The sequence below is a fragment of the Mus pahari genome, chromosome 1, assembly GCF_900095145.1.
Source record: "Mus pahari chromosome 1, PAHARI_EIJ_v1.1, whole genome shotgun sequence".
Taxonomy (NCBI): domain Eukaryota; kingdom Metazoa; phylum Chordata; class Mammalia; order Rodentia; family Muridae; genus Mus; species Mus pahari.
Genome location: NC_034590.1, coordinates 69,223,184 through 69,250,472, shown reverse-complemented (window position 1 = coordinate 69,250,472; position 27,289 = coordinate 69,223,184). Strand labels below are relative to the sequence as shown.

Below are 27,289 nucleotides of genomic sequence, written 5' to 3'. Positions count from 1 at the left end.
TGTCCCAACATTAGTGGTAAAGACAAGCCTGGGGTCAGATTTGGCCTACAGGTCACAGCTTCCCAAGTTCTGACCACTGAGCCCTATAGGCAGATCCCCACCTACTGCAAAACAGAACAGAATCGCCCAATCAAGTCCTAGTCAAATTTCTTACAAAAGTATAAGATTTAAACAGCATCATCGATTTTAGACACAGTACTTTAGAGTATACTGCAATAGACCAGTAGACAGCCAGAATGGCACAATAAAGGCTCTGGGAAGTTCTGTGGCTACCCCAAGCAACCTACAAACGTGGCTGACCCCTGTGTGTAAGACCTTTTTATCTTAGAGAAGCTGCTCTCACTGGCTACAAGGGAAATGCCTAACTACCTCCAGTCACTTAATCTCTCTGAACTGCATTTAAGATCTCGAATGCTGGAAATAATAATAAAGAATAACAAAAGTCACAATTGAATAAAACTCACCATTTCTCAATGGCATGCCACTTGCCGGGGACAGCTCTAGGTCACCCTATTCACTCCCTGCCCTCCTCACAACTCCTCTGGGCTGGGTGGTATTGGCTCTGCCTTACAGGACACCACCTGAGGTCCTCCTGGGCCCTGCCCTTCCTCCCACGTGATGGTGATAATCCTGGGGAAGGTTCATGATGGTGCCTGAAGCTCTCTCAGGAATGCCTTCTCCAAAGCCCAGGATTCCTCCTGGCCCACAGGGAAACAGCAGATCCAGGGATGGGAACAGGGAGGCAGGCACAGGCTAAGGACATGTGGTGGTACCCAGGTTCCATTGCTGGGAGAGAGGGCTGTGTCCAGACAGTTATGGTGGGACTTCTGTTAGGATGTTGGCATGGATTGTGGGATGCTGGTGTGTGAAGGTGACCATGCAACTGGTGAGATGCTGGCTGGGTGGCAATCATGATGAAAGGGACCAATCCAGACCAGTGAGGGAGTGCTGAGCACGTGCCTCCCTCTGAGGTCTTACCTTTCTCAGGAAGCTGAGGCTCCTTGGCCGCAGATCGGGAGACATGCCTGCTTCAAACTTCTTCAGCCATACCCACTCTCCCTGTTTAAGCAAGAACAAGAGTTTGCCTGCTTTAGCTCACTAGCTGGGTGAACTCAGATCACTCCCACCACCTCTTGGCCTCAGTGTCTACCCAATGCATGCCTGTTCTGTGCTCTGAGCTGGGCCTCGCCTGGTTACTAGGAACAGTAAATAGACTTCTATTGAGTCTCAGGGTGGGCCAGGGCTGAGGTCGACCTGAGGTCCGTTCATCGCTTGACCTCCCTGGAACTCTGTGACCTGGGTAGATAACTAACTTCTAGTCTGAGTCTCAGCTTCCAAGTCTACAAAGCAAGGCAGCCAAAAGGAGGGGCTCAGGAGGTACTGGCAGGAAACAGGATCCTAGCTGGATCTTTGCCAGGAAGAACCCAGGTACCCATGATAAGCTGGCAGTGACTAGGGCCTTCAGAAGAGGCGTGAGATGAGGCCTAACTCTCACTGTGGTCCCAGCCCTCTGCTCGGATCCCTAGGGGACAGGCTCCTCCATACAGCCTCACCTGCAGCCTGCTGGCTATTGTGTTTTGTGCGCCATGAAAGCCTCCTTTTGGTAGGAAAAGGAAAAGGTGGGGTTGCCCAGGGGGATAGGTGGAAAAAATAAGCAACAGGAACCTTATGCTGCTTCCTATGGAAACAATTAGCCAAGTTCAGGAACTGTGGCAGCCGTAGGCAAAGAGCCGTTGAACTTGAGACGAAGGGTGCCTGGGAGGTGGCTGTGTTCTCCCCAATGCAACCTTGCTTGTTTGACCTTTCCCTCCGTAGGCTCCCTGTTGGCCCAGGGGTCCTGGAGGTATCTGTGGCCGAGTCCTGCCTTCACAGCTTTAGAGACTGGGGATGTCACTGAGGGGTGTGTGTGTGTGACCTGGGCCAAGGTCAAAGCTGAGTGTCTAAGATTGACTCCCAAGGTCGGCTCATGAACCATGCCAGCAGGAGCGATGTGTCTTTTCCTGTTTCCCATTTCTGGAGCCATGTGCCGGAACAACCGAGAAAACCCCCAAACTGGGGCCCCCTGTAAGCCCAAGACTATCTTTGATTGGTTTCTTCCAAACTGGCCACAGCCAGTTCCTGGCCTGGTCTTGGGGTGTCAGCAGCCCTCACCTGGTACAGGGCCACGTTGGTACAGGGCTCCAGGAAGGTTGGTAGGCTCCTTGCTGACCCCTGGGTCACCGACTGTGGACTCCCACCATCCACCACACTTCTTAGCTCGCTGCCACTGTCCACATGTGGCCTCTGGGATAGGTGTGGGGCGAGAGTCAAGAGGCTAGATGCAGAGTGCTCCTCTGCCTACCCAGCCCAGGTCTGCCCGCTCACCCTCCGGCTGGGGGTCCGCTGGAGGAAGGTGAGCTCTTGAGATGTCAGCAGGATCCGATGGGGACCTCGCAACAGCCGCAGCTGCTGGAGGCCTAACCTGAAGGTGAAAAGAGGACCTTAGTCGGGCTACTGGCCCTGCCTGAACTCAGCACCCACCTCCTCCTCATCTTTCCACGTCTCATTCCGTGCCAGCTTCAGGGCTGGCAGGCGGTGAGTGCTGCCAATACAGAGCCCATTGGCCTTGGTCTCAGGTCTGCAACTTCCCAGGGCCTGATGGTCCTACTGGTGCATAAACCGGGTTCCTAGGGCTTTGTTAGAGGTGAGCATAGAAGGCTTCCAGATATGACTGGGGCTCAGGAGCGTCTGAGTTCAGATACATAGAGAGACATGTTTGCAAAGAGAAGGGATCCCTCGGATAGGCCTGGCTAGCCCCTCGCTGTACAAATAGGAGCCCGAAGCTCAGGGACAGAGTCTCATCTGGTGTCACAGGCTTCTTCCTCAAGTCTCAAGTAGACCTCTCAGGAGGCAGCCAGGACTCCTAGCTTTTCTTGTTGATGCAGCTAAGAGAGGGAAAAGAGGCCCTGAGATCTAGAAATAGAGGTGGGGAAAGCCCCTGTGGTCTGCCAAGGGAGACCCTATAGGACAGGGACTCAAAGAGTCTGAGCCAGGCCTGTCAGCCTCACCTGATGAAGTAAGCAAGGAATCCACCAACCAGTGCCAGGACACAGGCTATCGTCAGAGTCAGGAGGCTGCCCAGGGGCTGCACACCTATGCAAGGAAAGATAGGGGTCATTGTGACCAGTCCCTCCAGGCTCTGCTGCTGCCCTCTCAAATCTCTACCCTGTGTGGGCTCTAGCCATCTCTGAATGTCTGGGGCTGAAGTCCCTGGAGGGCCTGGCCTGGCTTTGTCTTTGAGTGTCTGTGGGAGCATAGGGTCTTCGTCCTGTTCTCTCCTACTCCTGAGAGCAAGCAATGGTGGGCCAGGGGGCAGGAGTCACTGTTCATAGAAGAAAAGAGGGGCAGATGAAGAGGTGAGGGCTTTGGCCCCTCCCTCCCCAGAGGCTTCTCCGTATTCACATGTAATCTAGAGGCAGATGGTCCTGCCTGGTTGGGCACACTGAGATGAAGGATGCTCTGGGAGGAGCTGGTGTGTAAGGACCAAGGAGGCACGGGTGTGGTTCGGTGCTGGAGTGCTTGCTTGTGGTACAGAACACACATATGTTACAGAGCAGATGTGGTCAGGCAAGCTGAGGTGGCACCAGGGTCAGGAATACAGGCGTTCCTGTCAGAGGAGGCCTGGTGGGTTGCCACCTCTGTTTGGGAAGTGTTTGGGAAGATGCATGAGTTGCTGTGTCTGTAGATTAGAGTTAAAAGATCTGGGTTTACTGAGCCTGGACAATAGGAGGTACAGAAAGTTTGAGGCAAGACAGGGACATATACAAGTCTGGTTAACCCTGTCACTGCCACCATAATGATCACGTGTGCATTAGAGAATGTGCTTGTACGTATGTGCCTGTATACATGTATGAGAGTTCAGTCACATGTGTCATAAAGGATGACAGCCAGGATGGATGAATGACAGAAATTAGAACTGTGTGGGCCTCTTGCCTCACAGCCGCCAGTGAAGGAAAATGAATCTGTATTGGATTCAGCAGACTTGGGTCTAGCATGAGCTCAGCCACTGCCTCCCTGTGGGACTCTGAGCAAGTCACCAAGGCTTTCTGAACTTCAATTCTTTAGTGGTGTTTATGGAAGGTAATGAATGGCCTATGCACAGGCTATGAGGTACTTAGGAGATCTATAAGCTGGGAGCATCTTTAGCCCTGATCATCCAAGGGAGGCCTTGCTGGTCTCTCCTGGTGCTTCTCAGCTACTGGGTCAAGCTTCCCAGCGAATGGTCGTAACTCTTCTTTGTATTTGCTCTCGCCCCTTTGTAGGACTGATTACCCACATGGAGAGTTTTAGTGTAGGATGGCTGACATGGAGAGACAAGATAGGTAGACTGGTGGAATGGGTACGTGGGTGGGTAGATGGGTGAACAGGTGGGTTGGCAGTGGATGGATGGAGGGATAGGTAGGCAGGTGAAAAGATGGTTAGATGAATAGATGGATTGGGAGGATGGATGGACAGATAGATGGATGGACAGGTGGACAGACAGATAGTTTCATATAAGGAAGGAAGAGTGGGCAGATGGGTGAAAGGAAGGATAAGTGTGTAGATGGATGGACAGATGACTGGCTAGACAGATTAAAGATTAGTGGGTGGACAGGAATTACCTCTGATGCATAGTGTGTTGGAGTTGAACCAGCAGCTGGCGTCATGGGCTGGAGGGCTCCCTCCAGGAAAGTGTATAGGCTTTCCCAAGGGCTGCAGCTGCCAAGTGCTTGTGTCCAGAATATGGGTAGGAACCAACTGGCTTCCTTCACCATCCGTGTCCAGGATGACATATTGGGCTAGCCTTCTGCCTTTCTCATCTGTCCGGATTCTCTGGCTAAAACCAGCCACATCAAGAGCTCTTACGTGGTCCCCTAAGTGAGCCCCCGAGAGCCCTGCTCCATGGGTCTCAGACTGGTTCAGAGCATGGGCCAACAGGATGACGGCATCATAGATAGTTCCAAAGAGTGGGGACACCTGTGGAAGAGACAGTCCTTCATCCGAGCACCCTGGACACTGTTGTCCTCTCCCTGACACTGTCCCCCGCCCCCACTGAGCAGCCCCACTGTCTCCATGGTTACCATCACTGCGGTGCTATCCTCTAACTCAGATGTACCTCAGAGCTTCCAAAGCAAAGCCGTGGTTCTAGCAGGTCCTGCCTCTCTGCTCTTTGATCAGGTCCTCATCTGGATACTTCTTGATCCCTCAGCGCTCCACACAGACATAGTTACAAAATGAACTAAATTCTTTTTATATAAGGCAACACGGGATACATAAGCAAGAGTGTCCTTGCCCAGCAGTATATGACAATGATATTATACATATATAATGTATGTGGTATGGAGTTGACCTAGAAAGGTATTTTTAATTTGTGGTCACTCAGGTGTCACCTCCTCCTGGGGGGCTTCCTGGCCCATCCTGTCCCTGTTGTCCACTCCTCCACTCCAACCCTGCTCCATCCCTTGATCCTCGTCTACTTTCTGGGCAGTACCACCATTCTGGACTTGCGTATCTTGTTTCGTGGTTGTTGTTTGTGTCCCCAACAGAACGAAGCCTGTCTTGTTTATGGACAGGTCCCTGACTCCTTGCGTGTGATGCTGCCAAGAGTCAGGAGATGAGGAACCTCCTTCAGCACCTGCATCCCTGTAGGCACCTCAAGCCACGACTATCTCGCTTCATTAAGAAGCAGGTGCGACCGGGCAGTGGTGGCGCACGCCTTTAAGCCTAGCACTCAGGAGGCAGAGGTAGGTGGACCTCTGAGTTTGAAACTAGCCTCCTCTACAAAGTTCTAGGAAAGCTAGGCTACACAGAGAGCCCTGTCTCCAAAAACAAACCAAACCCAACAACAACAACAAAAAGAAGCAGGCAGTGGAGTTCAGCTGACTCTGATAAGTCAAAACCAAGCCAGTAGCCACACCCTACCACTAACACTTTCTATAATCACAGGGGATTATAGAGAGATTGAGTCAGGAGAAGTAGGATGTCACGAGAAGAAGAGTGGCTGGAAATTAAGACTATGGGAATCGAGTACACTGTCACTGCAGGTTACAATGGAGCAGAAGGGAAGATGAGAGAGAGGAGGGAGGAAGGGGAATGGGAGGGAGAAAGGGTGGGAGAGGGAGGGAGGGAGGGAGGGAGGGAGGGTGTCCACAAGCTCACAAGTCCATAAGTAGGGTTAGGCAGGCAGACACAGGTCATGTGGCCACAGTGGGGTGCGAATGGCTAGCCAGATGCATCACTAGCCCAAGCCAGGAAGACCTGTAATAGGTAGAGTGGGCACACATACTGGCTCTAAGGCTGGAGAGAACCTGACGCACTCACCTGCTCTGGCTCCAAGTTGGCAGCTGCCCCTCCACTCATCTTGGTAGCAGTGAAGGCGTGGCTCTCAGGACTGGACTCCAGACTGATTGTGAGTACTGCGTCGTAGGCCTCCTGAAGGGGTCCATGGTCATCCAGGACCAGGTAGGAGCGGTTGCGATAGGGCAGGGCAAAGAGCAGCGTGTCGTAGGGCAGGAAGACCAGCCTCCCGTCTGTAAGGCCCTCCTCCCACGCGCAGTGCAGCAGGGTGATCTGCTCTGGGCCTCCAAGCAGTGCTGAGTGCATGCACAGAACCACAACTGGGGGTGGACATGCAGGGTCACCTGTGCACTCCAGTCTTTGTCAGAAACCCCAATCCCAAGGCCCTCAGAGCTCCCAAAATGCCCCAGCCCCAAAGCATTCTGGGTATAAGTGAGATTTGCCCTCAATCTGAATGTAATTATGGCTGAGGCCACCAAATCTAGGGGGGAAAATCCTCTCAATCTAGGATACCCTTGTATTAAGATGACCCTCTGACCTCTCAGCTACCAGCTTCTCGCCCATCCCGACCCATGGGCCCTGATGGGCCCTGCTATTTGTCTATGGGTGTTCCAAGTGCCCTTACACTTAGTCATTCACTACCGACTGTGGGGTGTACACGTGCAATGCCAACATTGAGGACACTGAGACACAGAGACAGGAGGATTATGACTTTAAGAACAGACTGGGCTTACATGGCGACATTCTGTCTACAAACAAACAAACCAGCGAAACGCCACTACAGCATGAAAACGGATGTTTATCACTATCAACCTCACGAGAGGGAACTTAGGCTCAGAGAGTTTTACGAATTTCCCCAGAACATATAAGCGCCATAGTGGTAGAGCTAAGCCTTGAACCCAGGGCTCACTACCAGTTTAGAATACTTTAAAAGATTTGTGTGCGTGTTTTGGGATAGAGTCTTGTCATACAGTCCACACTGGCCTCCTCAGACTGTGATTCTCCTGCCTCAGTCTACCCAGTACTGGGATTATAGGCTTATGGCATTGTGCTTATTTAATTTTTTAAAATTAAGATCATTTCCGTATCAGAAATCATATCCTTAAATGTGTACACTTTGGCAGCTTGGATATATTTGCTATTTAATCTGCGGGATGTTCGTCGCCCCACCGACACCCCTGCCCTCCTTCCTGGTCTATTGCCCATCTCAGTGGATTGTCTGAATATTTCATCTGACACAGATCCTTAATGTCTGACTTCTTTTACTTAAAGTACTCCGGGTCCATCTTGATGACAAGCGTCAACAATTCATTCTTTATATGGCTGTATAATATCCCACCATCTGACCACATTTTGCTTCATTCCTAATCGGCCTACAGCTTTAACTGTGGCCTTGGGTGGCACCTAGATACAGTGACATGCATTTTTCTTTAGTAAAAGGAGTATCCTTTATGGATTGGCTCTGAAGTGTCTGTCCTCCAAAAGGATCATGCTGAAGTTTTGGTCCCCGGTTGGTGGTCTCCGCCTTCATCCGTGGATGGGTTTATAGTTGGTGGTATCGTTGGGAGGCGATGGGAGGTGGGACCTAGCTGGAGGGAGTGGTCACTGGGACCACGCCTCTGAAAGGTAACCTCGCCCCTTCCTGACTCTGGTTCCTGGTGGCGGGAGTGAGTCACTGCTCCTGTCACCAGGATATCCTGTCTCACCTCGGGCCCAAAGCAGTGGGCCCATCTGACCTTGAGCCAAGAAAAGTTTCCCTCCCTCCAAGCTGTTTTTCTCAGGTACTGCTTTCCATAGCAAGGTCGTCTACACCACAGCCTTTTAATTGCCTCCCCAGGAACAGGACAGAGTGGCCCCACCCAGGGTCAAGGTCCACAGACCCCCTCTGCTCCTTTGCTCTCTTCCCACCTCGGGTTCCTGATAGGCTTATAGCCACGGCAGAGAAGGCCACCATTCTCTGAGATGAGGTCAGGTCCCAACTGTCGTTCTTTTCCTAGAAAACCCAGGAAGATGAAGCTATCACAAAAGAACAGAGGTCCCCCTGCTGGGCCGCAGGCCCCTTGTTGCCCGGAGGTCAGAGCAGGGATGGAGTCTCTTCCTTGGCTGAGACCCCCAGTGGTTGTCGCTGGGCTGGTGACCATGAAACCTGAACAGCGGGAAAGGCTCCTGCCCAAAGATCATAGCCATGCCCCTCTGCTTTGCCACTCTTCTGTCTCCCAGACACCCCTTTTTCTTAGGTGATATTGGAAGCATATTTTGTATTTGGCCACAAGGGGGAGTCGAGAACCACATAACTAAGGAGAAAGCCAGTTCAGGGCACCTCTCTTGACTGGTCATATCCATCTCCTCTTCAACTTCGGATGAACAAGGAGTTTTAAACTGCCTTGTTCCATTGAAGGAACTGTGGGAAAGCCCAGAAGATTGAAGAGAAAGAACACTGAAATCACAGACAGGTTTTGGTGGCTTGCCAGAGGCCACAAAGCCAGTAGGGCCAGCAGGGAACTCCCACAGTGCCCCTCAGTGTTCTGTCTCCAGAATCTAAAGGTCCCTGCTGTGGTGGCAGTGGCCTGGTCTCACAGCCTCCTTAGCAGTTCCCACCCTGGTACAGCTGTGAAGAGTGAAAGTGTCCCTTACCTTCCTTGGCCATGAGACGTGTTACCTGCATTCCTTGTGCTAGCTGGTGCTTGTCTTGGGTATGCCTCCCTCATCTCCACTCTGCAGTTGACTTCTCATTCATTGCTCTCAGTCCCACCCTAGTGTCCCCTCCTCTGGCAAGCCCTCTTCACCTCCAAACAGGCCATCCCCTTTGGAGTCTGTTCCTTTTCCAGGTTCAGGTTCCTCATAGCTAAGACCCAGCCTATCACTGCCATGTTCCCAGAGCTCAACTGGAGGTACATTTCACAAAACGGAGTATTCAGTTGTTGAGTCAAGCATCCCCAGAAAGGAGAGGTAGAACGTTTGTCCCACTCATGAATACTAACCACACCAGTTTGGGGCTGGGCTCTTGGCCAGGATCCAGGAACCTGGGCTTGAGGTTTCTGAATGAAGATTGTTGAGTGACTTGTGATAAGTCATGTACCAGCTGTCAGAATCCACTACATAGAAGTGGTGTGGGGATCAGAGTCGGTGCCCTGAGCACCTGGGATGAAGGCAGAAATACTAAAATGCAGAGAGAAATGGCACCTCAGGATCCAGGCTCACTTGAACATTGCAGATGTTTCCACTGAAATATTAGGGGTAGTAAAACAAGAAAATCCAACCAACCACCTAATCCTGGATGCCTAAATCCCAATGCAGAAACATAAGAAACATGAAAGATCAAGGTGATGTGACTGCCTGAAAGATCATCAATTCCACAGGATGGGCCCACAAAAGAGACCGGAATAGAGAGAACTCCAAATGGAAAGTTCAGAAGAATGAGTGTAAAATGTTCAACTGAATCAAAGAACCTACAGAGGAATTAGTGACTGAATGAAAAGAGAACACAGATAAACAGCAAATGGAGTAAGTCAGTACAAGATGTCAAAGGGGATATCAAAAGAGAAATATTGGAGTAAGAGAGTAAAAAAATGGCTTAGCAGGTAAAGATGCTAGTGACCCAGTGATGCAGACCTATAGCCTGTGCTCAGTCCCCAGAACACACATGTGTACCCATAGCACGGGCAACTACATACACACATCACACACACACACACACACACACACACACACACACACACACACAACACCATCACATCACCATCACCATCATCATCATCACTATCATCATCATCACCATCACCACCATCATCATCATCGTCACCATCATCATCACCATCATCACCATCATCATCATCACCACCACCACNACCACCACCATCATCATCATCATTGTCACCACCACCATCATCATTATCATCATCACTATCATCAATTTCAAAAGAAGTACTGGAAGAAGTCAACTTCAAATATTGGAAGTGAATAGTTCAATAATTCAAATAAAAAAATTCAGTGGAAAGTTTCAGAGCAGAATGAACCAAGTATAAGATAGAGAATATCAAGTTTTGATGTCAAAGTTCATGAATTCAAATTTTCAGGCAGTGGTGAAGATAAAAGATAGTAAGGAACTGTGAACAGAACACATGAGATCAATTCAGTGCCAACATATGAGATCTGCTCGGGGCTATCACAGGACTAGATCTGAGAGTCATGGACATAGAAAAAGGAGAACTTTGTGGCTGGAGAGATGGCTCAGCAGTTAAGAGCACTTTCCAGAGCCTTTCCAGAGGTCCTGAGTTCAATTCCCAGCAACCACATGGTGGCTTACAATCATCTGTAATGGTATTTGATACCCTCTTCAGGTGTGTCTGAAGACAGCTACAGTGTGCTCATATAAATAAAATAAATGAATATTTTTAAAAGAAAAGGGAGAATTTCAAGTTAAATACATGGGAAATACATTTAAAAAAGAAGAAGAAGAAGAACAGAAAATTTCCCAATCTAGTGGGCTATTCAAATGCAAGAGGCATTTTAGAATGCCAAACAGACAAGACATCCTCATATCATATTATAGTTAGAATACAAATGTACAGAACAAAGAATGTATATTAAAAGCTACAAAGCTAAGCACAAAGTCACATCTGGGATAGATCTATCATAATAATAGCATAGATTGAAATATAGTCCATAACCTCTTAGTTTTAGAATTTCTGTTGAGAAATCCACTATTATTGTGATAGCCCTGAGAACATGGATTATTATACCCATCAAAGCTATCTTTCATATTATCATTCTATATAAAAACAAAAGTAGAGACATTTATAATCACCGAGCTAGCACAATACACAAATGGGAAAGATAAACATATCCATGGGGGCATGAGAAAGAATAAACTACAGCAGAAAAATATATAAGCAACTTAGAATTGGGAAAGGATCAAATATTACAAAAATGACAAAGTAACAGAAATGAATGCATACATTTCAATAACAATGCTGGATGTTAATAGCTTCAACTCATCCATTGAAAGGCATAGATTAACAGATTAGATTTAAAACGACAATAACAACACCCATCTATTTGTTGTCTATAAGAAACATGCCTCACTAACAAAAACAGCCTTTTGGTGAGAGGATAATAAAAGACATTCCAAGTTAATGGAACTAGAAGGCAGGCAACTCTAACAATTCTATCATCTGGCTAAACAGACTTCAAAATGTAAAATGTCAGAAGAGATAAAGAAAGCCAGTATGTTTGATAAAGGGTTGACCTCTGAGGGGGCTAGTGCAAATCTGAACATGCGTGCACCAGCCATTGGCACACCTGATCTCGTGAAACAGCCCACACTGGACGTAAAGGCCCTGACTGATCTAAACTCAGGACCGGTGGACGGCTAGTTGGCTGCATTTGAGGACACAAAGCATCTCTTAACAGGTAGAGAAGAACCCTGAAATAATCTTATCTATTCTATCTGATAATAGTGGAATAAAGCCATAAATCAACAGCAAGAGAAACTACACAAGCTGGAGATTGGACAACTCAGTACTAAATAATGAATGAATCATCGAAGAATTCAGAGAGTGAATTTTTAAATTCCTAACATCAACTGAAAATACAATATACCAGAACCTTCAGGATACAATGCAAGTAGATCTAAGAACGACATATATACATACATGGATACACACACACACACACACACACACACACATACACACACACACACACACACATACACACATACACACACACATACACACCCATGCACACACGCACACACACACATACACACACACGCACACACATACACACACATGTACACACATGCACACATACACACATGCACACACACATACACACACATGTACACAACGTACACATACACATATACACACATGTACACATACACATATACACACATGCACACACACATGCATACACACACGCACACACACACACACACACACGCATATGCACACACTGTTCTATTTCATTTCATTCTCAAATCTATTTTTTCCTTCTCCCCCATTTCTTTTTGATAATGCTAGCCATGATGAGATCTTTGGAACACTCCTGGAGCTTTTTTTCAAAGGCAACTGCCAAGGATGCCCTAGGCTTCAACAGCCAACACCTGAACCCAAGCTTAGCATCCCATTGATCTGTGTGACTGCTGTGTGACAGGTTCTTTGCTCTCCCTGACAAAAGAAGCCTTCAGCAAGGACGGCTTACAGGGCCACTGCTGAGATACTTGGCAAATGCTTAGCCCAGTTGATACAGACAGTGCCTCCTTGCGGCCATGTGCAGGCCAGGCTGCCTGCAGCAGGGAAGGGCCCTTGTGGCCATGTGCAGGCCAGGCCCTGATGGACTTACTTTTCAGACCATGAACACTGTGGAGCTGTTTGCAAACCTCTGTGGCCCCCTTCTCTCCAGGTCCCAAAGAGGTCACCAGTCCGATGGGCAGCCCGTGAGTCCTGAAAGCAGTGGCCAGCTGCTGGGCTGTGGTTACCCAGATGTCCTGGTGAGAGGACACAATGGCCCAGCGAGCCCAGCCAAAGTGTCTCATGACAGACAGTAGCACGTCGGCCGCAGAAGGTAAGGTGGGCACTAAGTCACCTCCTCCCTCTGGAGCTCCACAGGCCCAGGAGAAGAGGGACTTGCCCCAGCCTTGGGCCAGCAGGGCTGCTGCTGGGCAGAACCCGGGATTAACAGGGCCTACAAAAGCAGACACTGTGTTCTTGTGGGCCACAAATGCGGCCAGGGCATGAGGAGTGTCACAGCCTGTGGGGAGGACCTTGAAATCCAACTGTGAGCCTGGCAGCAGTGAGACATCCTGATTAACTCGATCTACAGCCAGCTGGGTAGCTATGCTGGGGAGGGCCTGGGCAAAGATGGGGTCACAGTCCCAGGGACCCAGCACCCCAAGGGTGAAGGTCTCTCTTGCCCATGCTAGCAGGGAAAGGGAGTCAACCCACAGTAGGACACCCCAAAATACCACGGAGAGGACAGGTATGGAAGAGACAGTCTTCAGATGACGGACCGTGAGTCTCCATGGGCCCTGGCAGGGTAGCCAGGTCTTCCAGTGTGGTGCTGTCCAGTTCTGGCCTTCAGAGTGACAGCCCTGCTGCAGACCTGAGGAAGGGTATGAATAAGCCCTGCTGTCTAGCAGAGTCTCAAGCATGGAGCTCAGACCGGATGTCACCTACAGGAATAGCATCCAGACCTAACCTCTTGTCTCCACCCACAGACCCCAGGCTACCCTCTGGGTCTCTCTGAGCCTTGTTTACTTCCTCTGAAAATACGGTCAACAAAACTGCTCAGAAGTCTTACTGTGGTGACAATATGGTGTTGTGGACAATAGTCGGCATAATGCCAGTGCTTAGGGACTCAGTGTCCTAACTCTTTAAGGAGGACCAAGCTCTCCCTGACCCGTTGCTGTTCTCACAAGCCCAGCTCCACCCAAAGTCCCTGGCTGCTGAGCCCAAGACTCTGGGATTAAAGCACACGTGCCAAGTGCAGCAGCTCACCTAGAGAACTGAATCTAAAGTGTTCACATCACCAGTGAACCCATTCCTCACACCCTTCACAGACCTGTCTGTGAAGGACCAAATGGCCTCTCCACCACACTGCATAGAGGAAGAAGCTAGGGGAGCCAGCATAGTGTTAGTGGAGAGATGGTATATGACCCAAGTCCATTTGGCTCCTTTCCCACCCAAACATGACCTTCTCAACCAGGAAACTTGGATTCCCTCCGAGTGAGTACACTTGGCTTTGTCCTACAAAACAGTCGTAAGATTCCTCTACCTGCTGGCCAGACTCTGTGTCTCAAGAATCCTAGAGCCAGCAGCCTGCAGGGGATCACAGAGCTGAAGAACATAGCAGGCCAGTTTCAGCATAAGCAAGGTCTGGCTTTCACTCCTGCTGTGTCTGATGTGGGCACAGAGTCCACAACCCTCGCCATTCTCCACTCAGTTCTACTGTTAGAGGCTCTGGGTACCACCTTCAAGCCTTTCTTGGCCTCCGCCTGGAAGCACCATAACCTCTCCTCCATCCACAGGGCTTGGCTATCTTTCTGCCCACACCATTTGTGCAGTCATCTTGAGAACCCCAGCGAGGAATAAGATCCCTTCTGACCCCCAGGTAACTGCCGAGAGAATAGGGATGCAGAGCTCAGACAAGGGAAGAGTTAGCTATGAGTTTGGGCCATAGACAGGAGGTTGGATAGGAACGAGCAAGGGCAGTGAGGGCCTCCTGGAGGAGGCAGAGCTCACGTCGTCAATTCTACACTTGGAGACATAGCTCAGGGGAAGGGAAGGTTTTCTTTGAATGTCATCAAAAGGGGTCTGGGTAGAGCAGCTCTTTAGAAACCATATTTGATACTGAAAGGTAGATGAGAGCCTTAGAGACATATTGAAAATGCACTCATGATCTCCTAACTTTGGGCTACACACTGAGGTTCTTTGAGCCTCAGTTTCCCAGCCTGCAAAATGGAGGTGCAACTAGTTACCTGGTAGATTATGGAAACTAGATTGCCTCTATTTAATTTAGATCTGTGCTCACTAAGTAGAGCCAACCCACCTCTTCCTCATTATCACTCCCATGTTCAGATCTTTGAGGGGAGGCAAAAGGTGCAGAGAGAGCCAAGCAGGAAGGAGGCAGGAACTTGAGTTTCAGCTTCTCCTCCTGTGGCAGCTTCTCCTCCTGTGGAGTTTCTGGCTCTTTGTCCTGCTGACTGAGGCTTTCAGTAATTTGCTTCTCCCCATTCAGGGCTGGGAATAAAAGGTTATTCTTCTGTTCATCTCTGAGCCCTGTGGGCTCAGTGCCCTCTGCTGCTATACTTAGTGGTCTCCTAGCATCCAGCGGAGGTCCACCTGCCCTGGAAGTGAATCCTTCGAGGCTGTGGGATGAGCTCTAGATGTACAGAGTCCTTGTCTGTGTCCAGCTGAGAACCAAAGCATGAGCCTTCAGTGCTCTAAGTGGCAGTCACTCCCCTCACAGTCTTACTCCTGAAGTGCCCTGACCTAGACTTTGCTGGAGCATCTCAGAAGCTATGAAGCATATGCTTAACTCTCAGTTTCAGAGGAAGAAACTGATGATGGGTAGTATAGTGACTTGTCTGAGGTCTTTAAAAAAGGTGGGACCAAATCAGAACCAGACTTAGCCACCAACTTCCCAGCCAAGGACAAATCCCACCCCACGTCACTTGCTTTGTCTCTATGTCTAATCTATATCTATATCATCTATATTTATATCTATATCTATCATGCCTATCAATCATCCATCATCTGTCTATCTATGTATCTATGTATCTATGTATCTATCTATGTATCTATGTATCTATCTATCTATCTATCTATCTATCTATCTATCTATCTATCTATGTATCTATCTATGTATCTATCAATCTATCTATCTATCTATCATGTATCATCTGTCTATTTATCTGTCATTTTATCTGTCATCTATCATCTATCTATCTATCTATCTATCTATCTATCTATCTATCTATCTATCTATCTATCTATCTCATAGGGAATATTAGAGCTTTAAAGTTGCTGATGTCTAAGTTAACCCCTATGTGTTCAAATGGGGACACTGAAATCTAGAGAGGAGGCTATGCTTCCCCTGGTCCTGCAAAACACCCATTGGACTCCTTACCTAAGGTCCTGCTGGTCAGACTACCACAAGAGTCCTGCAGCCAGTGGCCTACAGAGGTGTGCAGACATCAGCAGGACACAGCAGGGACCACCTTTTACCACAGCTCTGCCCTGATTTGTAGCACAGGTTTCTTCTTTCTGTGCCCTGGTTTCCCCAGCCGCAGAGAGCTCAGTTTGCCTCTTAAAGTCTCTAAATGTCTGCTTGCACTGATGTCCCACGGGCTGGTAGAAGATGGAAACAGAACTCTGTCTCTGAGCTTAGTCATATTTACCTCCATCTATTGCTTCAAAGGGTGTAAGCTCCTCTGGTCCCTCTGCACTGGGTCCAATAGGTTAATGAGCAACCCTGAAGTAGAGAAGGGATTGTATTTCTTGGATTTGGAGATGACCTTTGGGTTCGCCACAGGTTACTTGGTTATGAGGCCACACTCATGGAGTTGAAGGCTCCCATCAGCACCCTGGAGCTCATAGACAGAGAAGGAAGTTTTTGTCTGCACAAAGGCACCAAGCCAGAGAAAGAGTGACAGCAGTGCAGGGGAGAGGGATGGAGAATTCTTAGCCCAGGGTCATCCTCTTGCCCCCAGCCTGGTCCTTTTTGCTCTCTTCAGGGCATGCTCCCAGTAGACTTACCTGCCATGATGGGCTCTCAGAGTTGACACTGGATGTTTGTCAGACCTGAGGGTCGCACACCAGGGTCCTCAGAGGTGAAGCTCTCTGTGCACTCTCTGACTTGGGGCCTCCCACGTCTGTGTGATATCTTAGCCACTCATCGCTCCTGTTATCTGTTGACTTCCCGAGACTCCTGCCTGGGGAGTGCTTCGGATATGGCTCATTCCCTCCCTCTTCCCCTTAGGATTCCAGAGAAATCATCTGGAAAATTGAATCTGTTCAGACACCAGGGCTCCGGGGGAACCACATGAGAGAGAAAGAAGTTAGGATGGGAGGGAGAGGGAGAAGGTAAGAGGGTGTCTTCAGCACTGTGTACAGCTCCGGTCACCCAGTAGGCAGGGAGTCCAGACAAGTCACAGAGCTCAGCATCGCTAAGCACCCATCAAGTGCCAAGCACAGTTCTTTCTATCCACAGTGGCAGCACTGTTAGTACGTCTTTTTAGAGATATACAAGGTCTGGCACAGAAAGGTTAGATAATTTGACCCAGGGTACAGAACCAGTAAGGGGCATGACTAATCGCTGCTTTAGGCTTCTGCTTTCTGCACCATGCTGGTCTTGCATGAGATGGCTTTTGGTGGCTGAGACATCAGTCCAGAGGGCTTGCCTACATCCCTCTTCATTACTCTCTTTGGCAGACCAGCTTTTCTTGAGGTCTCTGTTCTGCTAAGGGCTGGCAGCATGCTCCACCTCTCCTTGAGATGACTTTGTCACATGGAAATGTGTCTTGTTTGTTGGTTGGTTGGTTGGTTTTTGTCACCTTATTTGGTCATCTGGAACTTACTAAGACCTTACTTCCCAGTTCTTCCACGGAGTGAGTCAAAGTCACTTCCCCCCCAACCCCTGCCTCAACCCTTCCTGCCATTTCCCACAAACTCACTTACCTCCTAGGTGTTGTCCTAAATAAGTGTACCCCATTGACATGTGGAGAGAACTGAAAGGAAAATTATATAGATTCAAAGTTTGGAAATGTAAAATTAAAAGAGTAAGTTTCAAAAATTCAAAGACCCAGGGCTGGACACTGAAATACAAGCCCGGCCATAAAGATAAGGAAAAGAATGCAGGAACTGAGCTATCAGGGCTAACTTTAGCCATTTGGCAGGAAGGCGCCTCCCCTAGAGCTATCAGGGCTGACTGACCCCACAGCCATCTGGCAGGAAGACATATCCCCTAGTTTACTGCCCCCCGATAAGAGTCATACATCAACCAGGTGTCCTGCTGCCCCTGATAAACCTCAGGCCCTTAAAAATTTGTAAGCGTTTTGGTCTGCACGTACTCTTCTGCTAATTTGCTATGTTTAAATGAACCAATCGCATGTAACCACACCAATTCTCCCCACCCTCAGACCCTTACCCTATAAAGACCCCAAGCTTTTGGGCCTGGTTGTCGACTTCTCTGTCTCCTGCATGAGATATGAGTCCACCCAGAGCTCTGCCATTAAAGTACCTCATGTGTTTACATCAAGAAGGCTTCTCTGTCGTGTTTCTCTGGGACACCCTGACTCCTGTGACCTGAGGACCCGAGGGAGTTCCTCACGAGGGGGTCCTACAAGAACAAAGCATTTTTCTCTTAACAGATCTTTTCTACTAGGGATAAAGAGGGGCACAAGAGTCAACAAATAATAATTTTACTGCTGAAAAGTGACAGATATTATGAAACGAGGCAACAAACATCAACAGTACCAGACACACAATTCAGCATAAGAGTTTTATATTATTATGCAGTCTTTAGCATGGCTTTCACAGCCAAGAAAGATAGGTATGGGGCTGGAGAGATGGATGGGTGGTTAAGAGCACTTGGCTGCTCTTCCAGAGGTCCTAAGTTCAATTCCCAGCAACCACATGGTGGCTCACAACCATCTGTAATGAGATCTGATGCCCTCATCTATCATGCAGTCATATATGCAAACAGAGCTCTCATATATATAAGATATGCAGAGAAATAAAACTTAAAAGAAGGGCAGACCTGTCTGTCATATGCTGGTTTTGGTTGTGCATTTTTAAGTAGCCCCAATAGTGCTCTGAGTGGGCTTCAGGCCCCTGCTGGTGTGCCAGACACAAGCCCATTGGCTCTTGTATCCACATTTGAACCCTCAGCTGACTGCTTAATCTCAGAGGAGGGAGCAAGAAAGGAAAGCTGGAACTCTGTTCACGTAGGTCCTAACCCAGAAATTGTTCTTCTCAGCATCCTTTGCCATGGCTTCTGGCTGCTTTCAGCCAATAGGAGACACTCAGATATGAGGAGGTCAGAGAAAGGGAGACACTAGGATATCACCCCCCCTTTCTCCAGGGGTATGTTGGGTTCATGCTACTCTTCTTTCTATTTCTGTGTGCATTTGAAAATTCTCCACAATTTAATAATATCAGTGGACAATCTAGGGATATAAATTTTACCATACATACCTCAGTACCAATAATTGAGGTTATTTTCTTACATAGCACTTAAAAAATCCTGAATTATATATTTTTATGTTACATTATATATTTCCACACAGTCAGTATGATCTCATGGGTTCTGTAGATCTTAAGTTTTGACACAGAGTTGCTGGAGACCTCTGCTGCATGTCTGACAGGGCGTGCTACAATCGAGGATCCAAACCTTGGTCTATCTCATCTGGAAACTCAAGCAGGAAAAGATCTGTTTCCAAGCTCTCCTGGGCATGGGAGGTGGGATCCACCTACCTCTTCAAAGCCATCAGCACAGAGTCTGCCAGCAAGTGACCTTACATGGTATAATGTTAATTGATCTAATGTCACCACCTCTGCCATGTTTTTTGGGAGCCAGTGTCGGGTAATTCCTCACTCATGGGGAGTGGGGCTTGCGTGAGGTAGGTACCACGAGGCATATCCCAGTCTATCCACTGTATGCCTGTAACAGGAGGAGAAACTGACAGCTCAAGGAGGTTCAAAGATAAAAACGTTTTCTTTAGTGAGCGGGATCAGAGATTGGCCTAGGGCCCAGGCCTCACTGCACACTCACCACCAGCTCAGAGTGCTGCTAGGGCAGAGCATAGCTGCCTCCTGATTCTCTTCCCAGCTCTGCTCCATGCTCTAGGCAGGACCTGCCCTTTATCTGAGCCTCTTTATTAGGAAGGTCCCTGTGGAGTCTGTTCTCACTGCAGGACTAACAGTGACCTTCGACACTTCTACTCTTACATGGTTGCTTGGAACAAAGACCACAAGATGACTTGTGGCTCCACAAGGTGACTTTCACTCAATTACATCAACAATCGTTGGGGACAGGACAGGTTTTTACATAAGGAGCAATTATATTATCATAAGGTTGCTGAAACTTCCAGGTGGGTGAATCTGAGCTGCCTTCTGGAAGGATCTGAGTCTAGTCTTTACGGGATTCGAGTCTTTATGGGATTCGCCGAGGTTGTAGGATAAGGCAATTCTTGGGGCTAATATTCTGTATTCTTACCATAGCCCTTCTTGCAACCTATGGGGCACCAACAAAACCTCTCTATAAAGACTGATATCTGTCACTTGGGCTTATGTAGTAGCTTCCTTCTTGGAGTGACCTGGGGTCATGAGACGTCCACATGGCTGGGGATAAGTCCAACCCACTTCATCAGAAGAACCATTGGACGTGCTAGAGCTGTGGTTCTCAACCTGTGGGTCGCGACCCCTGTGGGAGTTGCCTATCAGATATTTACATTATGATTCATAGTAGTAGCAAACAAAATTACAGTTATAAGGTAGCAACAAAATAATTTTATGGTTGGAGATCATCACAACATGAGGGACTTTACTAAAGGGTCCCGACATTAGAAAGGTTGAGAACCACTGCTTTAGAGAATCACGGTATTGCAAGCTCTAAGCTCAAGAGTACAGAATGGCAATAAGTGAGCTTTCTTTAGCGGGTCCGTGAAACAGGCCCCCTCTATCGTTATTCCTGGCCCACTGCTCAGGCTATGAGAAGACACATTTGGCCGCTAGACTGCACCCTATCATGCAGGATGTTGTCCTAACTGCCCCTGTCACAGCCCTCTGTACTCCCTTTCTCTGTCAGGTGCTCTTGGGTAACAGAGGAGGTGAAGCCAGTTAGCTCCTGTTTCTGTGCTCCTGCACTAAGTGCAGCAATAAAATGTACAGGAACCGTTGCTCAGCAGCGACCTCTGCTGTTAGCAGCTTGAATACACAGCGATGCACAGTCATAATCCAAGTCCGTGGGTCAAGTGCGGGTGTAGGCTACATTCTGACTGTCAAGGCTACTTCCACCTATTGATGGAACCCTAGGGTGTGGGAGAAACAGCTGGCTGACAGCCGTGGGTCATCTTGTATAACTAAGTGCTAAGGACATGCACGCGCACATACACAGACACACATGCACACACACCACAATTATAGTAACTTAGATTTAGTGCATGCTATCTGGCGCCTCAGATCTGTTTCTTCAGTAGCTCATCAGGAGCCTTCCTACAACAGCCAAAGTGATGAAGCGGATCAAGAGCATGGAAGCTTTTCCAGAAGTCGAGGACGCTGCAGGAGATAACCCTGCAGTGTTGGACTTCCCTGGCACAAGCTGTGGACTGTGCAGAATGACCAACTTCTTCTCATTCCTCTCTGAGCCCAATTCCAAGGTGCTGTTCCTTGATGTAGATGCGGATGACTGCTGGGACATTGTTGCAAACTGTGATCTTCCACGTCTCAGAAAAGGGGTCAAGAGGCGGATGAAGTTTTCTGGAGCTAACAAAGAAAAACTTGAAGCTACTGTTAATAAATTTGCCCAATCATGTCCTGAAAAAGCAAAACGGTCACCAGCTGTTTAAAACCTATCATTTTTTTACTTTGTGAAAAAAAATGAAGTATGGAAATTTATATCCAAATTACATTTATTTATAAATGACAATAAAATATCAATTCTACTCTTTAAAACATTAAATTAAAAAATTAAATTAAATTAAAATTTAATTGGGAAACAATGCTCAAAGTAGACTCTGGTCTCCAACGCCCCCCCAGATGCACCCACAACTACAGCCCCACCTACCCAACCCCACAAACACACACACAGAAAAAGGGAAGAAAATAGGCTGGAAGGGAGGGAGGGAGGAAGGAAGAACATCCCAGCGTGGCACTAGGCCATCTGGGCCCTGGGGGACAGCTTCTGAATTGTCTTCTCTCCCTCGCACTTACCACTGTGACAGCTAGGATTCTGGCTAACTCCTTAGCACCAGGTCCAATTAGCAAAATGGCCCCAATATAATCTGCTGTTGTGATACTCTGTGGGCTATCCAGCTGATCCAAGGTCCCCTTGAGCCCTGTTAAGACAGAGAACCAGAATGCTGGATAACTCTGGGGACCAAACAATAGAGACCTCTGTTGTTCAGCACGGCACCTCTAACGTTCTTCCAGAGAGGAATGAACGGGAGGGGAGAGATTTGCTAGGACAAGAGCCACAGAGCAGGTGTCAGGGACTGTGTTGACTCCAGTACAGACAGGTGGGATGGAAGCTTTCTTTGACATTTCCTCAGACTGCATTGGCGACAGCCACCTTTGTCCTCCAGGACCCCTCTAGCCTTTTCCTCAGTCAAAATACAAGCATAGGTGCTAGAGAGGTGGATCCAGGGTTAAAAACACTTGTTAGGCTTCCAGAGGACTCAAGTTTGGTTCCCAGAATCCGTGCTGGGCTGATCACCACAGCCTGTGATAGCCGGATCCAGGTCATCTGACTCCCTCTTCCAGTCTCCATGAACACCTGCATATGCATGTCATGTATACATGCACACACACGTAAGAAATAAAAACAAATTAATTTGCAAAAGAAATGCAAGTTGTTAGGGGTGTGATAGGAATGACTGTCCCCGTGTCTCGCGTTCACTTCAGGATGTGGGGATCGAGCGTTGCTGGGGCTCTGCTCTCCGGGCAGGGGCAGAGGGGTGAGGTATTTCAAAGCTTCTGCCTTACAGTTTGCCTTCTAGAAGCCCTCTTCCCTAGGTCAGAGAGGCCAGCTGGTAAGCTGGCTCTTGCTGTGCGTGTCCACTTTCATCTGCCCGTTCTCCAGCTGGGTAAATAACCACCATATCCCCCATTAGGAAGGCTCAGGCCAAGACTGCCCTGCTTGCTCTTCCTAGCCTCTAGCACTCAGAGTCTGTGTCTAGCCACCTCCCAGCCTCCCTCTTCTACGGAGGAAGTTCAATAGTACCCACTTACCTCAAAGGGACTTAGTGTCCTCCCTCATCCTATCCCCATGAGGCTTTGAGGCTGGGAGTGGCAGTCTGGGAACTGTGTGGAAAGCAGGGCACCCACACTGTGGTGACTACAGAGAGCTTTTGGCTTCTATCTCTTTCTCCCTGGGGATGATATAGAGATTAACACAAGGGCACAAAATGGGGACCCCCCCCCCCGAGCCTTCAATCTGCTGCCTACTGACAATACAACTTCTTATCCACCCTTGCCCCCTCTCAATAGCCTTGTCACAGAATGCTGGGTCAGACGGCAGGGCCAGGTTTCTGGGAGTCCTTGTGATGAGGCCGCCTGAGCAGGTGGGGTTCAGGATGGCCACACATATGACCTTTAATAGGTCCCAAATCCCTCAAGATCAAGGGGTAAATAAAGGCAAGATGGAAACTACTACCGAGGGAAAAACTCATCTTATAAATGATGAGTTTATAAGAAACCCCAAGAGGGACTCAAAGGTCCAGTCGGAGCCCAGTGGTAAACTTGAAAGTCACTAATTTTGAGGTCCCTGCAAGTAGGCTGTGCATTCTTAGCTCCCCGCTAACTGTGCTGTAGATAACAACTGCTTTCACTGAGAACACGGGCTCTTCTTGCCTCTGTCTGAAGGATGACCGACCGGGCAAAAGGCTTGGCATCTCTGTCTTCCCAGTGTGTCTGCCCCTTTGCTACCTTGCCCCGGGAGCCAGATTCTACCTGACTCTGCACATAGAAACATATTTCTCATTTACAGTGTTCTGCCCATGAACGATCCCGTGGCGTTCGCTTGGTCCAGTGCCCTCTGGAGCCGGAACATCCTCTACCCCACCTTGCTGTTTCTTCAGTAATCCAGATACTGGAAGTCTTTCTTCCTATCATAGGGCCAAGACTAACCCTAAGGCCAGGGCATCCTTGAGAGAGGGTGGTGCCATCAGCAGAAGCAACTCAGCGGCTCCTGAGTTAGTAGAAGCACCCCGCTAGCCTGCCAACCTCAAGGCCAGTTGTTTGAACACAGAACAAAAACCATCCTTTGAAACTATACCCAGTTTAGCTCACTGCAACAGACCAGTGGAATGCTTGCCCTTCTCTCCCTTCAGCGGGCAGTCTCGTTATCCCTCCAGTCAGTGCCACCTCGCTTCTCTCTACTCACAAGCTCAAGCCCTATTAAAGTCTTGTCTGTCCTTTAAAAAAATGATTTTATTTTTGGAGTGTTTGATTGAACCCAGGACCTTGCATATACCAGGCAAGTACGCTATCACCTAGCTGCGCACCTGAGCCACTTTGTCTGACCTGTGACCTTTGTGTTTGTTTTACCTCTATTGGTCCCGTGTGAAAACATCCCACCTGTGGTGCCAGGGACACTGCCATGAGTTAAGAATCTCCACAGATCCCAGAAACACTTCCGAAATTATTCTGCACCCATGGCTCACTCTGGTAATTGTGCCCCCCCCCCTTTGCATCTGATGGTCAAAGGCTTTCTCTTCCCTATCTAGACTCCCAGGCTCCCCTTACCCACACTGATATCAAAGAACATCTATTACATCACCTCCACAGTCCATCTGGCTCTTAGAGGTCTTCAACAAGAACGGGGGGGGGGAGAGGGGGCACCCTATGCATGCATTCCTCTTTGCTTTGGTGGAGAGAGTGTCCTTCTGCTCTCCTAGGAGGCTAGCAAGTGCCATAGCAGTCACCTGCTTCCTGTGTCTGCTTCTCTCTGCCTCCAGATGCTTCCCTCCCCCCCCCCCCCCCCCATTCCAAAGAGGTTCTGACATTTCGTTTTTATGAGCAGGGCCACTGTTGAATCCAGACTCCAAGCTCATCCACCCAACAGATGCCCAAGGCAAAAGATTAGATCCTGAAACCAGGTCCCACATCAGTGAACTAGGCCCAGTCTAACCTTAGCGTTTACTCTCGATCTAAACTTTTGGGGGTTGGCATGGACTTTCACTGCATGTGAGGCTGGGCACCGAGAGCATTCCACTTGACCCTCATACCATCCCTAAGACTGCCTCCCAGGAGGATCACTCCCTAGAGCAAGGCGGTCCTCCATCTTCCAGTCAGCTAAGTTCATGGTAATAAAGCCCCGCTCCCCTGCCACTCCACCTCATGACAGATTGGCTTCTACCACCAGGGGTCAGCTCCAATCTTTGCTGGGGTTCTCCAGGCTCTGCTGGGGTGTGCTCTTGCTTGAGGTCTAAAAGCAGTGGGTTGGTGTGAGCCTGCTCTGGGAGGAGCCACGGGGGTGCTCAAAAAGACCCGGAGGGGCTGTCTTGCTAGCAAAGGACTACTTTAGGGCAACTTGAAGTTTAAGAAATCTTGGACCCATTTCTGATCTCCTAAATGCCTCCCCCCTGCCCCCGTGTGACTCGGGATCCCATCCTTGCTCCTCCTTTAGGGTAGAAGAGGGAGCAACTGCAATGTTATCATCAACCCTGAGTTCAGGCCTCTATTATACCTCATCCGTCCCCACAGGGTCTGAGGGACTCCATTTAGGTGTCATGGAAGCCATCCATCGGTCACATGCCTTCAATGTGTGATCATAATTGACACCCTTTATTTCCTACCTACAGATACACGTCACATAGCAGTCAATGACAGACTGCATACCTGAGTGTGCATGGTGTGGTCTAAACATGTATCATTATGTCATCTAAGTTTGCGTGCATAGAGCCTGATGGTCACACAACAGCCCAAGTTGCAATATGCTCTTCAGTCTGCACCCTTGTTAAAGAACACACAACTTTAAATATATCCTCTTGGGCTGTAATGACCCAGGTCCCTCTACCATCTTTACATCCATTATCACTGTCACGGGGGCTTATGCCAGAGCCCTATGACACCTAAGTCTGTATTGTCCCACACTACCTCCTAGGACAAGTTGCTTGTTCCCTGTTTCCCTCAGTGAAAAGACTATTCCAGGATTGCACAAGACAGGAGACTATTTGTATATTTCACGATTCGACTGGTTGTTTAGTTATTTCATGACTCCAGGAATGGAATCCAGGCCGTCTGCTTAGGCAAATGCTTTGCCACAGGATTTTAGCTCTACTTCCAACAACTCAACTTCATTATCTTGTTGGGCCGGTCATTTCCTATGATCACCACAGAAACTGTATGCTTAAACTGAGGTAACTCCAAGAGGCCTTGCTGACGGGTCTTTGCTCAAGATTGTGTTAGTAGGGCTGATGAGATGGCTCAGCAAATAAGACTTGATGCCAAGCCTGGCCACCCAGGTCCAATTCCACACACATGGAGAAGGGAGAATATCAACTCCCAATTTTCCTCTGACATAGACACACTCTAAAGACATTAATTAATAATTAAAGAATTTAGAAGATGGGGTCAGCCTGTGGAGAGGGTGTTTTCAGGAGTCCCAGAGACAGCTGGCTGCCTAGGGAGATGCAGTGACCTCTGGTGAAAAGCTACACCAGATTGCAACATCTGAGCTGAGAAAATAGAAATCAAGCTTATGTGGTGTGGTGTGGCTCAGCCTGCATGTTCCAAGTGTTACAACTGTCATCCCATCTTGCAGATGAGAAAACTGAGACCCACAGAAGGTAACTTTCATGGCACATGCTGTATGTTCTACAGTATCTCTCTGAATTCTGAAGGGGACATGCAGAGTGTGGCATTACATTATGTAATCTAGTTACGTAACGAGGGGAAGATACCCGAAGTGGAAAGGCTTAACCCAACCCTAGGCTATTTTGTCCATGAGTCTGTCATTTGGAAATGGCTGGGCAGGGAAAATTGTATCCATTACCTTTTCATTGCTCTGACCAAATGTGTGAAGTAACAACTCAAGTTTGGAAGGATGGGTTTTGGCTCCCATTTCATCCTCCTGGGCTCAGTTGACTCTGGGCCTGTGCAAGGCAGAATACCGAGCCAGACACACACACATAAATACACTAAACCTTGGTAAATGTCTTAAACTATGCCAGCCATTCCCTTCTGTGCTCTTACGGAAGTGACAGCAGTGATGGGACATAGGTGGCACTCGTGTGGCATTGTGTCGTGTTCTTGTATCACAAAAGCTTCAGTATAATGTCACTTAATAATGGGTAGATAGATGGTAAGGTAATGGATACAATTTTCTTCAGTGCAAGCTGAAGACAATCAGGGTCCCCTGGTGCCCTGCCCACAGATGCAGCACATGCTAGACACAGCAAGCAGTCATCAGATGGTTAACTTTGCCACTGAAGAGCTAAGGCTCAGAGAGCCTGAGATACTTGCCCAGGGTGACAAGATTAGTGACATCTCATTGTCTTCAAAGACTACCCCTAATGTACCGCTGTTGGGTGGTACCGTGCTGTAGCTTCCCCATCATTTAGATGGGGATCCTGACTAAGGCTTTTGACAGCTACTGGTGGATGGGAAAGTGCTCTGCACATGGGGGAAAAAGCACACATACTAGGACCTCTATTTCTCCTTCACTGTGGCATTGAGGCCTGGCCAGGAACTGGTCCAGATGAGGGGCTGGGGATGCTGCAATGAAGAGCCTGGTGAAAGGGAATGGT

General features: G+C 48.5%; 1 protein-coding gene across 1 annotated transcript in view; it reads right to left on the bottom strand.

The window, feature by feature from the left end:
• Positions 1 to 16,677, bottom strand: part of LOC110330114 (olfactory guanylyl cyclase GC-D) — a 38,431-nt gene extending 21,754 nt beyond the window's left edge. Inside the window, exons 1-8 of the mRNA XM_021210074.1 lie at positions 16,578 to 16,677; positions 12,664 to 13,422; positions 6,340 to 6,635; positions 4,641 to 4,995; positions 3,048 to 3,132; positions 2,365 to 2,461; positions 2,152 to 2,283; positions 979 to 1,059 (exon numbers count right to left, since the gene is read on the bottom strand). Of these exons, the coding sequence (XP_021065733.1) occupies positions 979 to 1,059; positions 2,152 to 2,283; positions 2,365 to 2,461; positions 3,048 to 3,132; positions 4,641 to 4,995; positions 6,340 to 6,635; positions 12,664 to 13,422; positions 16,578 to 16,584 (1,812 nt within the window). The 5' untranslated portion in view covers positions 16,585 to 16,677. The remainder of the gene's footprint in view (positions 1 to 978; positions 1,060 to 2,151; positions 2,284 to 2,364; positions 2,462 to 3,047; positions 3,133 to 4,640; positions 4,996 to 6,339; positions 6,636 to 12,663; positions 13,423 to 16,577) is intronic.
• Positions 16,678 to 27,289: the final 10,612 nt, after the last annotated feature.